Here is a 14,156-nt window from a genome sequence, read left to right as displayed (position 1 = left end):
AATTTGGTTTTGCAGGTTGTTAGTAAGAATGCATTTTTGTACTGAAAATGAAAGTTTTTTCAACCAGTTTTGCATTCAAAATAAGAGAAAAGTTTGATACAAAAATGAAATAAGTTGGTTAATTTAAAATCACTTTTTACACTAATTACCAAACGCAACCTTGAGGATTCCCAATAATAAGCTCTCTTGACACAAATTATGCTAATAGAACGGAACAGACTACAAAAGTGCACTAAATTTGTACAGTAAAATGGACTAGCATGGCAATACACTTCATTTTAGAAAGAACACATCCAACAAGAAACAATACCATACTAGCTTAGCAAATACGTAAGTGGATATATGTATTACCCATGTTGGTTAGGATAAACACAAATAGTATCAACTTTGATCTAGAGTATTACAATATGGGTAGTACTGCAATAATTGAAAGATTAATAAATTTTCAATGAGTCCAATCTTCATAACAGCAACCACATTACCAGAAAAGCAAAATCAGTCCATCTCCTGAGTCCAGATCTTCACTGTCTTGTCATTCCCAAGTGCACCAGATGCAATCATATTCTCAGATGGGTGGCATGTGACAGATATAACAGTATCTGTATGACCTTCCAATACCTGTGCTATTTTTCTAGTTTGAAGCTCCCACAGGTAAACATGGTTATCCTCTGAACCGCTGACAATATACTTTCCATTTGTTACAGAAAAAGTCGAAGATATGCAAAATTTTGAATTAACATGACCAGTGTATGTCTTCAAGAATTTCCCAGTTGAGAAGTTCCAAAGTCTCTGCAAAACACCATAGCATAGATCAAGTCCAGAGTGTGTCAGTAAAAAAGCAGAGCAACATATGCATATCACACACTTAATCCACACAAGCGTACGCACACACACAAACTAACATGGATATAAAAATCTCCAAGAGGAGAGCAAGCATTGAAGATCCCCCAGAATTGGCCCCTAGCTATTGAAGAGTGAAATTTTAAAAGTGTATCCACATGTAGTAAGTTGCAATGAAGCAAAAGGTGTTCAGTTGATTCCATAAGGTTTCCACACAAGTGACATGTATTTACCAATTGCACACCCCTGACTACCAATCAATACATTTTTTTGGTAGTAAATAAAAAAGAAATTTTATTAAGAAAGAAAGAAGAGAGAGAAATTACAAGATGGATATCACCAACAAAACAGTAGAAACAATTCCAAGGCCGGAAAATTCCCTCTAAACTTAAACCATGACCATCCCAAAGTCGAGATAAGAAAGCAACATAGCCAACAGTTCACAACAAAAAAAGACCCTTTGAGCAATTCTTATCCACCCAAAAAGAAACAAATTGTCCCAATAATTCACAGAAATGACCCGCCTAATCAACATGAACTCAAAAATAGAAAACTTCACATCTTTATATTCCCTACAATATCTCGACCCAAAAAAACCCTGCAAACTAAACATTTACTCTATTTCTCCAATAGCATGAGAAAAAACTGTGCCTCTTTGTTTTCTTTATCTTCTTATTAGGACCCACCCCGAGGAGACCCATCTTCAATGTTCAATCTGGTGAAAATTCTCTATACTTCAATTGTTTAATGGTGCATTTATTCTTAAACCTTCTTATTACACCAAGCAATTGTTCTCTTTCATTTGAGTCTTTAGACTTATTCATACCTTTCTAATTCAAGAACCACATTCTTCTCAAATGTTTAGGCCACCAACTGCTCTCCAACTCCTTCAACACCTTCTACAACCTCATTAGAATTTCGCAACTCCTATTGGTCATTCGTTGGCCTTCCCTTTCCATCCACCAAAACAAAATTTTCTTTTGCTTCTTTATTATTTGACTTTCCACAGTACTTTTCTTCTAATTCCTTGAATGTCTTCCTTGCAAGAGAAGCACGAGTTGCACCTCAAAAAACAGAAATTGCAACCTCAACAAACAGTAATCAAAACATATAGCAGTAGAAGTAACCCAAAATACAGCCTATCAGTATCGAGGAGAAGGCAAGAAAGTATGTTACAAAGCAACCCAAAACAGATGCTCTCTATTAACTCCTTGTTTTGCAAGAGAATCAGCCAAAGAATTTTCCAACCATCATACCCACTGAATTTTGACAGTCATATTCCCTGTTAGCCAAAACACTCTCGTGAGGATGTCCGTGAAACACCAAACTACTCATTCTGGGTCCCTTAGCCACCCCACAACTATTTGAGAATTACCTTCAATTGTAGCCTCTCTATTCCAATTTGGTTTGCAAGCTGAATTCCTTGCAGTGCAGCTAATAATTCTGCTCTAGTCAAATCTCCTGAACCGCTGGGCCTGAGAATAAGGCTAAAAGATTGCTGCCTTTATCTCTCAACACCCCACCTATACCTAAAGGGCCAGGGTTACCTTGGCTACTTCCATCGAAGTTCAATTTAACAAAACCTTCATGGGGAAGGGGGGACCCAATCTGTAAATAAACCTTCCCTACAGGAAGAACTCATAGCCACTGCAGCCCAATTTTCCGAAAGTCAGCAAAGGAGAAAGAATGAAACAAAGCTGTTGTTTTCAACCATTGTATTACCGTTGTCAGAATGCAGTCCTTGACTTTCTGAGAGGCTTCTTTCCTTCCCTTGAAAGATTCTGTTGTTCCTTTCCTCCCAGAGAGTCCAAAGTGAAGCTGCTCCGATCACTTCCACATCAACTTTCCTCTTTTTGTAGGCCAAGCAAAAGCTGAGGACTCAAAAAATAGAGCTACTTCTGTTGGAAAACTCCACCTACACTCAAAAAGAGCAAAAATCCAAGTCCAAAATGTTGCAGCAAAAGGGCAGGATAAAAAAAAGTGAGAACAATCCTTGCTATTAGATTTGCGAAGAAAACACCAAAAGGGGGAAATGCATAAGTGAGGCCTTTTCTTTTGCAATAAGCCAAAGTGTTGGCTTTCCCATGAAAAACCTCTCAGCAAAACACTAAAACCTTACGGGGAACAGGCCTAGTCCAAACATCCTGAACTGGGAAACCCAGAGAGGAAGTGATGTAAGATCAGCTCAGTTTTGGTCATTAGAGAATGTTGAAAGGTCTTATTGATCAGGGTTTTATGGCTGTCAATGGCTGTAATGGCTTCTTGAAGGAAAAAGAGAGAAAATACCGGGAATCACTCACAGGGTGCCTAGAATCACTCTAGGACATGGGAATCACTCACCATAGTTAGCATAAGCAGAAGAAAAACTCAATAAACTTCATTGCCTTTGTGTAAAACGTCCATACATACTTATAGACTCTAAACTCATAATAATCCTAGGAGTCAAACTATTAGACTCAATAATCCTAGTAGGACTCAAACTAAGCTGTCATATCCTATTTCAATTCAAAGACTCAATAACTCTAATCCTACTTATGCAATGACTCTAAAATTTTAAACATAAACAAACTATAACTAGACAATTTAAACCCTATTATTGGACCCCACAAAAAATGCAAAATGACAAAAATACCCCTACTGTCCAAAAATACAGAAATACATAAAATTCCAATTTTGCCTCTTCAGCTCCTGCATCATTCTTCCCCAGTTCAAAAAAACTCATCCTAGAGTTTTGAAGAACATGAGGATGAAAAGTTGATATGCCCCAATTACAAAAGGGGTAGGACTTCCCACAGCTACATGCTTGGACTGTAGAGTAAAGGCCATGCACAGAACTAGAAAAGGAACGTATTTCTGAAACACTGCCTTCCATAACCATCTTTGTTAAATCATCAATAACATTAGTTTCTAGAACACTTAATTCATCAACCAGCTATTGTGATGAATCTTCCCCTCACTTATCCAAACTCTCAACTACAACATTTGGAGCTTTTCCTTCAACCTCTAGCTTAGGAATCATCTCTATGTGTTCTGCTATCCTTGGTTCTTCAACAAACTCTAGGACTCCTTCCATTGTTGATGTTGGGGGAACTTGTGCTATGTTAGGTTGTAATTCTTGAATTGGTTCTAGTTGAACTTGAAAGGTAAAGTCACTTACATCCATACTAGGATCTACTACAATCAGCAGATTTGTATTTAACCTCAAGCTGATCATGGGTGTCGGAAACTCCAGTAATTTCTATTTTCTCTTGGCCTGCACCCTCTTGATTTTTAATATCTACAACTTCTATAGCTTGAAATTCTTCTTCTTTAGCTTCATCCCTAACTTCAACTTTAGGATAGGCATCAACATGCAAGGAATCATCTACTTTCTTTTTAACTTTGTACCTTCTTCCCCTTGACTTCAAGTTCTTTGTTGTAACCTATTGCTTCTTCTTTTGCTTGAAATTAGTTAGCTCCATATATAAATCATCATGGAAATCTATTGGGATGTACTTTTTTTGCAAACACCTCTTCATCTCTGCCCATGTATTAATTGGATTATCGCCTCTTTTTTCTAGTCGTTGCTCAAGAGTTCTCCACCATACTTTAGTATGACCCGTCAGCTTCATGCATGCAAATCTAATCCTTTGTTTGTCAAACATATCATGCCAATCAAAATATTCTTCTAGTACAGCAACCCAATCAAAGAATGCTTGCAGATCATCATCTCCTTTGAAATCTGGTATTACCCTTTCTCTTCTAACATGTTTGAAAACCTTGCTCCCATAGCCAACATTATTGGATTTGTTTTCTTCCACCATCTTCTCAAATAAGTCAACCAGAGAGCCTTCATATGGTTCAAAAGCCCAATTATTATTGATTCTAGACCTGTAAGATTGTGTAGAAGATACCCTAGGCCTATAGAATCGGTAACTTTGTGAGAACATAGTGAATAAACTGTAGAGAACATTGATGTGGGCCCCACAGCTGTGGTACCACTCTGTCTGTAGGGTAGAATGTATCTAGTCACAGCTGTGGTTATTTTGTTGTTCTATTATTTCTAGTTTCAGTTTTATATTGGTTGTTATTTGTTAGCAGTTATGATGTAAACACCAAGGGCAGATATGTCCTTTCATGTAACTAGCATAACCTATATATATATATTAACTTAAAGTGGCGGCGGCAGAACATTGACATTCTGTTCTTCTCCTCAAAATCTGTGTTCTATTGCTCTTCCATCACTCTTTCTTCTACATCTTCTTCACTTTCTCTTCTCATCGAACCTAAAATCTCTTAGTGATCAAGACTGAATAGCAGTCTTGAAAACCTACATGGTATTAGAGCCAAGTTAGGGTTTTTCATGTGAGTCTAATACCAGCCGACCACATGAGAATCTCCTAGGACTGAAAGCTGAAAAGGAGGAGTTCGCAGACTGATTCTTGGAGATCGCCAGAGGTACTAGCAGCTGTTGGAAACTTGCTAGGGTTGCAAAGTGTTGGTGGTCAAGAAAGATCAGAGAAGACTAGGGTTCAGGTAACCCTAGAAGGCAGCAAACTATTTTTTCCTTGTAAGTTGTTACTTTTTAATAGAAGTTCTTTCAGAGAAGATAGGTTGGACCTATCTGGAGGGGAAGGCCGAACCATTCTAGCTCTTTCTCTCTTCGATTTCCTAGGGTTTTACATTAAACCCTGGACCAAACTGTGTTTCTCTCTACTCTAGGGTTTGAAAGTGATCTGCGGAAAGCCCTAGTGGTTGACTGAACTCTGTGATCTACCTAGAGCTACTCTTAAGTTGATTGGTAGGTCCGATCAGATTCTAGGGTTTCTTATTAACCCTACTGCAAGCTCATCTATACAGTTTGGACTGTGCGACTGAATTGCTTCCTTTCAGGACTGATTAAAACCCTACTGAAAGCTCATCTATATAGTTTGGACTGTGCGACTGAATTGCTTCCTTTCAGGACTGATTAAAACCCTAACTTTCCCTAGCATATCAGTTTTGTTTTAAAGCTGTTCTCAGAGTTCTAAGGGGGTTAGAGATCTACGGACAGCTACTGCTGTGTTGGCTAGTTGGTTTCAGATCAGAATTACTTCGGTTTTGTGCCCATACACTGAGAATACAGATCAGGCCTATACTGTTCTGATTGTGATTGGTGATTCAAGTACTGTTTTGAGACTTGACAGAAATGGAGTCTAAAATTCAGGCAGAAGGCAGTCTTGGGATCATCAGTTATGGTGGTATTTCTGAGATGGGTGGTCAGATTACGACCGTAAAGTTTGATGGATCAAACTATTTAGAATGGGCCCAATCAGCCATGATGGCTATTGGTGGAAGAGGTAAATTAGAGTACCTCCTGGGAGATATGAAAGAACCTTCCAAGGGAGACCCGACATATACCAAGTGGATGCAAGAAAACTACTTGGTTATGACATGGCTGTGTAATTCTATGCAGCCTCATATTAGCCGGAATTATTTGTGGGCAAAGACAGCTAAGGAGATATGGGATGTTATGAAAGAAACTTACTCCCAACCCCTTAATGTTGCCAAAGCATATGAATTGAAATGTGAAGTGAACACCCTTAAACAATGAGAGAAACCGGTATCGGTCTACTTCTCTACCTTGAAGTCCCTGTGGCATGAGATTGATCACTTAGAGACTCTTGAGTGGGAGAGTCCCAAAGATGCTCAGACCCATAGAAAGCACATCGAGACAAACAGAGTGTTTGAGTTCCTGGCGGGACTGAACTCAAAATATGATATTGTGAGGCAGCAGATTTTGACTAGAGATAGTGTGACTCTCTCTCAGGCTTACTCATTTGTACACAGTGAAGAAACCAGAAGGAAAGTTATGATGCAACCCGTATCAGCCTTTGTAGCGGCTACACCCAAATCAGGGGGTGATTCAGAGAAGGACAGGAGGAAGGAAGACAAGAAGGATGTAGTATGTGAACATTGTAAGAAACCCAAACATACAAAAGAGACATGTTGGAAATTGCATCCCCACTTGGTTCCTGCGAAGTTAAGAAACAAGAAGGGCACTGCTCATGTAGCCATGAACACTGATTCAGCATCCTCATCTGGCACAAAAGGAACATCTTTGGAGACCTTAGCTGCAGTTCAGGCTGCCCTAATACAGCTAGAAAAGGAGGTTGGAAATTCAGCTCAGCCATCGCAGCCTCCATCAGCCCCTGTCACATCTGCCTTCGCCCATTCAGGTACTCGAGCTTCAGCCTATCATGCCTCAGCTCCAGCTATAGTGTGAAAGTTGTGATTTTGCTAAGCATTGTAGAAAGCCTTATTTATTGAGTAATAAAAGGAGTGATAATTCTTTTGATATTGTGCATACTAACGTTTGGGGGCCTTATCATATCCCTTCCATGGGTGGGTACAGATATTTTTTGTTATTTGTTGATGACCATACTCGCTTTTCTTGGGTTTATCTCATGCGTTCACGAGATGAGGTACCTTCCCTGACCCAAAATTTTCACCAAATGATCCTAACCCAGTTTGATGCCAAGATCAAAGTTCTCCGATCTGATAATGCAAAGGAATACTTTGCTAAATCATTGACATCTTATCTTCTTCATCATGGGATTATCCACCAAAGCTCTTGCCCTCATACACCTCAGCAGAATGGAGTTGCCGAGAGGAAGAATAGGCACATTTTGGAAGTGGCTAGAAGCCTCATGTTTACTTCCAATGTCCCTATTCGCTTCTAGGGGGACACTATCCTCACGGCGGTATACCTTATTAATCGGGTCACTTCTAGGGTCCTTGATATGCGATCTCCTTTTTCGCTTCTACACCCACGTGAGGACTTGTTTTCTATTCCCCTTAAGACATTCGGTTGCACTTGCTTTGTTCAGCTTCTCGGACCCCATCCCTCCAAGTTCGAACCCAAAGCCTCCAAATGCATCTTCCTTGGTTATGCACAAACTCAAAAGGGTTATTGCTGTTATGATCCTGTCTCCGGGAGGAAGTTTGTCTCCATGGATGTCACTTTCTTTGAGGGGACACCCTATTATCCTCGGGTTGCCCCTCAGGGGGAGAGTAGTGAGAGTGGGGGTTTGAGTTCTTGTCTTCAGGGGGAGAGCAGTGAGAGTGGGGCAGTTCCTTTACCTATTCCATTGGGTGATGAGAACTGCAATGGTGAGGGTGGTCAGAGGGATCAGGAGTTGAGGGAAAGCTGCAATGGTGAGGGTGGTCAGAGGGATCAGGAGTTGAGGGTTTATCACAGGCGGTGCAGGCAGGTTGATCCTGATCATCAGCAGTCCAGACCAGCTCCAATCTCATCTGCAGCTCCATGTCCAGATACTTCAGTCCCAGAGCCCACAGAGACTTCCCTTACAGATGATCTTGACCTTCCAATTGCAGTCCGTAAAGGGAAACGACATTGTACCACATCCACAGCCCACTGTATTTCCCATTTTTTATCCTATGATCGCCTATCTCCTACCTACAGGTCCTACCTTAGCTCCATTTCCAATGTCCCTATTCCAAGAACAGTGCAAGAAGCCCTATCCGTCCCTGAATGGAAAGATGCAATGCAAGTTGAGATGGATGTTCTGTTGAAGAACAACACCTGGGAGGTAGTTGATTTGCCAAAAGGAAAGAAACCAGTTGGATGCAGATGAGTATTTACGGTGAAGCATAATGCAGATGGATCTATTGAGAGGTATAAAGCTCGGTTAGTTGCAAGAGGGTTTACACAGACTTATGGCATAGATTACTTGGAGACATTTGCATCGGTAGCCAAGATGACTACTATTCGAGTTCTCTTGTCCCTTGCAGCAAGTCACACTTGGCCTTTATACCAAATGGACCTGAAAAATGCCTTTCTAAATAGAGATCTACAAGAAGAAGTTTACATGTGTTTGCCTTCTGGCTTCTATGATGCAGAAGTAGGTAAGAAGGTCTGCCGGCTCAACAAGGCTTTGTATGGTTTGAAACAGTCACCTAGGGCTTGGTTCGATAGATTCAGACTAGCACTTGTGAAGTTTGGATATGTACAGGCCCAGTCAGATCATACCCTATTCATCAAGAGGGTGGAGTCCTCTTTGACATTGTTGGCAGTATATGTTGATGATATTGTGGTCATAGGGAATGATAGCCATGAGATTGAGTCTCTTAAACAGCTTCTTCACCAAGAATTTGAGGTGAAGGATCTTGGTGTACTCCGGTATTTTTTGAGTATTGAGGTTGCTAAATCCAAACAGGGAATCTTTATATCTCAGAGTAAATATGTCTTAGACCTGTTGGCAGAAATTGGAAAGTTAGGTGTCAAGTCTGCAGATACACCAATTGAACAAAATCACAGGATTAGTGCTGAGAGTGGGGAGCTTCTTGAAGACAAAGTTATGTTCCAGCAACTGGTAGGAAAGCTCCTATATCTCTGCCTCACTCGACCAGATATTACTTATGTTGTTAGTGTTGTCAGCCAGTACATGCATTCCCCTAGAATCACACATCTTCTTGCGGCAAAAAGAATCTTAGCCTACTTGAAGAGATGCCCAGGTAGGGGTATACTTTTCAAGAACAACAATCACATGAAGGTGGAGGTTTATACTGATGCAGATTGGGCTGGGAGTGTTGATGACAGAAGGTCTACCTCGGGATATTGTGCCCTTGTGGGAGGAAACCTTATCTCCTAGAGAAGTAACAAACAAAGTGTGGTCTCCCGGTCAAGTGCTGAAGCAGAATACAGGTCCATGGCCAATGGAGTGGCTGAAATCCTATGGCTAAGATCTCTACTTGAGGAGTTGGGTATTGAGTATGAGAAGCCCCTAATGCTGTACTGTGATAATCAAGCCGCCATTAATATAGCACATAATCCAGTACAGCATGACAGAACCAAACACATTGAAGTTGACCGCCATTTTGTGCGAGAGAGGGTCTCATCTCAAGAAGTATGCCTCCCTTACATCACACCAATATGCAACTAGCCGACATTCTTACTAAAGCCGTATCAAGGAAGAAGCTAGAGGCGGATCTATCTAAGTTGGGAATGATGAACATATACTCCCAACTTGAGGGGGAGTGTAGAGAACATTGATGTGGGCCCCACAGCTGTGGTACCACTCTGTCCGTAGGGTAGAATGTATCTAGTCACAGCTGTGGTTATTTTGTTGTTCTGTTATTTCTAGTTTCAGTTTTATATTGGTTGTTATTTGTTAGCAGTTATGATGTAAACACCAAGGGCAGATATGTCCTTTCATGTAACTAGCATAACCTATATATATTAACTTAAAGTGGCGGCGGCAGAACATTGACATTCTGTTCTTCTCCTCAAAATCTATGTTCTATTGCTCTTCCATCACTCTTTCTTCTACATCTTCTTCACTTTCTCTTCTCATCGAACCTAAAATCTCTTAGTGATCAAGACTGAATAGCAGTCTTGAAAACCTACATAAACCATTAGCTTTGATACCAACTGATGTAGGACCAGCTCATTTTAGTCCTTAGAGAATGTTGAATGGTCTTATTGATCAGAGTTTTATGGTTGTCAGTCACTGTAATGGCTTCTTGAAGGAATAAGAGAGAAAGAAGAGAGAATACCTGGAATCACTCACAGGGTGCCTAGAATCACTCTAGGACATGGGAATCACTCACCATAGTTAGCATAAGCTGAAGAAAAACTCAATAAGCTTCATTGCCTTTGTGTAAAACGTCCATACATATTTATAGACTCTAAACTCATAATAATCCTAGAAGTCAAACTGTTAGACTCATAATAGTCTTACAAGTCAAATTGTTAGACTCAATAATCCTAGTAGGACTCAAACTAAGCTGTCATATCCTATTTCAATTCAAAGAAGACTCAATAACTCTAATCCTACTTATGCAATGACTCTGAAAGTTTAAACATAAACAAACTATAACTAGACAATTTAAACCCTATTATTGGACCCCACAAAAAAATTGCAAACTAACAAAAATACCCCTACTGTCCAAAAATACAGAAATACATAAAATTTCATAAAAATCCAATTTTGCCTCTTCAACTCCTGCATCAGGAAGAGGAAAGACAAAGTGAATTAAAAAAGGAAGCAACAGAGAAGGAACCTTTTGGGGATGGAGACCAAATTCTTCCGTCCGGTGACAAAGGGTTTAGGCAGACGTTACCAAGAAGAGAAAGGAGATCTGCAACACTGGCTAATTCAAAATCCCTTAAACCTCTAAGGAGGCTAAGATCCCAATTACGAGATAAAGGGGTTAAAGGTGAAGAAAGACAACTGGCAACCGGTTCCTTTTTGTGAAAGGAGATGGAATAAAGAAAAGGGAATAAATCCTTAAGAGCTGAATTGCCCACCCAAGGATCTTCCCAAAACTTACTAGATTCCCAGAGCAAACATCATACCTGATAAACTGTAGGAATCGAGGAAGGAGACTAAAGATTGCCTTCTACAATGAAGCCAAAGTAGCCTATTGTGATGTACCAGCATCCTAGCCATTTTACAAACAGCCATGAATACTACCAATTAGCTCATGCCACAGCCTCTTTCTCTCCAATGGCCACAGCCATTTTCCTAGAAGAGCCATATTCTTCTTGGCTATACTCCCTAAACCCAGGCCTCCCTGCTCTTTAGTCCTACATACAATCTCCCAATTGACTACGTGATCCTTTTTGACTTCCCCAAGTTCCCAAAGAATGTTCCTCATTAACTTCTCTGACCTCTTAGATTCCCTAGAGGGGATTCTAAAGATAGAAAGGAAGTAAATTGGTAGGCTAGCTAGTGTGGCCTTAATCAGAGTAACTCTACCACCCAAGGAAATGTAGTTCTTTTTCCACACTGCCAATCTCTTTCCAAACTTTTCTAGAACCAGATTTCAGAATCAACTTAAAGCCAAGAAGAGGTAGGGCAATCTAAGCACTTTGCAATGTCCCTTATAGCCCGATCTTCTAAATAGATGACTTCCACACAACTCTTGTTCCGGTTCAAATTGATAACCTCTTTTAGATTCCTCACATTCCTTAAATCATCCCCTTCACCAAAAAAATATAATGTCTTCAGCAAATTGGAGGTGAGTGACTGGGATATTATTCCTACCTATTCTCCAACCCCTAAACACTCCATCTTTGTCAAATTTTGAGATTAATCTACTAAACACATTTGTTATAAGGGTGAAAAGGAATCGTGACAGGGGATGATCACCTTGTCTTAGGCCTCTAAAAGCTAGAAAAAAAAAAGTCCTTCACTAGACCATTATCTAGCACTGAGCCCAAAATTTTACTGACTTCCACCTCTTTGTTCACCACTGTCTCCAAATATATTGCACATCCAATTTCATGGTTTCATCTAAAATCACCCAATCATCATCTTCCTTAACTTCTTCCCCACCTTCATCTTCAATTTCCTTATACTCAACCTAGGGAAAAGTTTCGTATTTTCTTCGCCTCACAAGTTTTTGCAATAGGCAATATCAAATTTCCTTTTCCTAACCCTGTTTCCTTTCCAACTCCTTCAGCTCCTACCTTTAAACCTCCTTCTTCCAAACTATCATCATCAACATTACCTTTACCCTCATCCTCTAAAATAGAATTTTCAACCAAATTTACCCCGTCTTTGCCCCCCTTTTCATTTTCTTCTCCCCTTCCCTCACTCCCTACACCAAGTTGTTCACCAAGCCTTACCATCCAGATCCCATCTCACCTCGTGATTCTCCTTCAGCTTCTCTACTTACCCCTCTGGACTTTTCTTCTTGAAACCCTTCACATGGATCTCCTCCCTTCTTAGCTTCCTCTTAACTAGACCTGTTCATGGGTCGGGCCGGGCTTTCACTCTGTATTAACAGATTTTTCTAAAACCCGAGCCCGAGCCCGGCCCGACCATTGGGCCTACAACTTGGGCCCGAGCCCAGCCCTCATAAAAAGCTCAAAACCCGGGCCTGGGCCCAAGCCTGAAATTTAGCCCATGTTGTTACTACTGCTGAAGCGGCTGAATAGAGAGAGAGAGAGAGAGAAATTATAAAGAAAAAAAAATGTATATATTAAATTATAAATATATATATTTCAATAAATATTATATTATTTATATATTTTATATAATATATAAAATACATATTATGTATTTTATAAAATATATAATGCTGAGTCGGGCAAGGCCGGGCTCGAGCCGGGCTTTTTGATAAATCCCGAGCCCGGCCCGTAAAACAGTCGGGCTTACTGTGTTAGGCCCGAGGTCAGGCCCGCGGGCCTAATTACATGACCAAGCCCGACCGGGATGCGGGTCGAGCCGGGTCGAGCCATCGGGCTACCCAGCCCATGAACAAGTCTACTACTCTTAACTCCTTAGTCCTTACCTTGGAACTATAATCCACACCCTGTACCTCTAAAGCTTTCAAACTTAAACAATCTTTTAACTTCTCAGAACTGACCCTTGAACATCGCAACCTCAACCTGATAATGCATGCCCCCACCCCTAGCCTGAAATCTTTATCATCTTGCACTTGCTTTTCCTCCCGACTTTATTCTTGTAGAGATAAGATGTTGTACACCAAACAAACCCAACTTAGCAATCCATACAAACTACAACGAAAACCACCTTGGAAGGTACTTTTACCTTCCATATCTAACTCCAAGCCATAGCCCCAGCTCTAGGCAAGGAAAAAGGCTCATATATGACTTAATCAAGAACCCCCCTAATTTGGCTATTTTCCATAGTCAACAATCCTTTGCATACAGCACTTAGCAGTGGCAATTGGGCGAGTTGGGTGGGTTTGGTTTGGGTTGAGCTTCAACCCAATCCATCTAACCCACCAACCCATTAATGACCCAGTTATATAAAATTAAATGGGTTGGGTTCAACCCAAACCCACCTTGACCCAATCCAACCCGCCCAAACCCATTAATCTTATATTTATGTAGTTAAAACAAAAAACTAACTCCCACTTGACAAATAAGTTGGTCATAGCTTGGAGGTAATAGTAGTTTTACACAAGTGGCGAAGGTTCAAATCACATTACATGCATGTTATTTTTACACAAGTGGCGAAGCTATTTGATTATGTTCAGGTTTCAAGTTTGACCGAACCACTTAGGTTCAAACTGGTCAGACCAACTTGAACTATCTAATTGGATTATCTTCGAGCTAATCACATTAAGAGTGGTTGAACCGTTTTGGATTTAGATTAGTCCAGTCGGACCAGACCAGACCAATTCAGTCGATGGCAGATTGACTCGAACCGGCCCATATTAGGTTGTGCACAGGTTTGGGACCAAACCGACTGGTCCAAAGCGGGTCACTCAAGGGGAGTAAATTGGGCCATCCAAATTTGGGTCGGCTGTACGAATGTAGGCTGGGTCGGATGATTCAAAGCATGTCAAAGCAGGATGGG

At 40.6% G+C, this 14,156-nt stretch overlaps 1 protein-coding gene across 1 annotated transcript in view; it reads right to left on the bottom strand.

Moving 5' to 3' along the window:
- Positions 1-276: 276 nt before the first annotated feature.
- Positions 277-14,156, bottom strand: part of LOC104605612 (COMPASS-like H3K4 histone methylase component WDR5A) — a 30,858-nt gene continuing 16,978 nt past the window's right edge. The window contains exon 2 of the mRNA XM_088889150.1: positions 277-789. Coding sequence (XP_088745276.1) covers positions 496-789 — 294 coding nt within the window. The 3' untranslated portion in view covers positions 277-495. The remainder of the gene's footprint in view (positions 790-14,156) is intronic.

This window comes from Nelumbo nucifera, chromosome 1 (assembly GCF_055504915.1).
Source record: "Nelumbo nucifera cultivar China Antique chromosome 1, China Antique-T2T, whole genome shotgun sequence".
NCBI lineage: Eukaryota > Viridiplantae > Streptophyta > Magnoliopsida > Proteales > Nelumbonaceae > Nelumbo > Nelumbo nucifera.
This window is presented reverse-complemented; position numbering and strand designations above follow the sequence as displayed.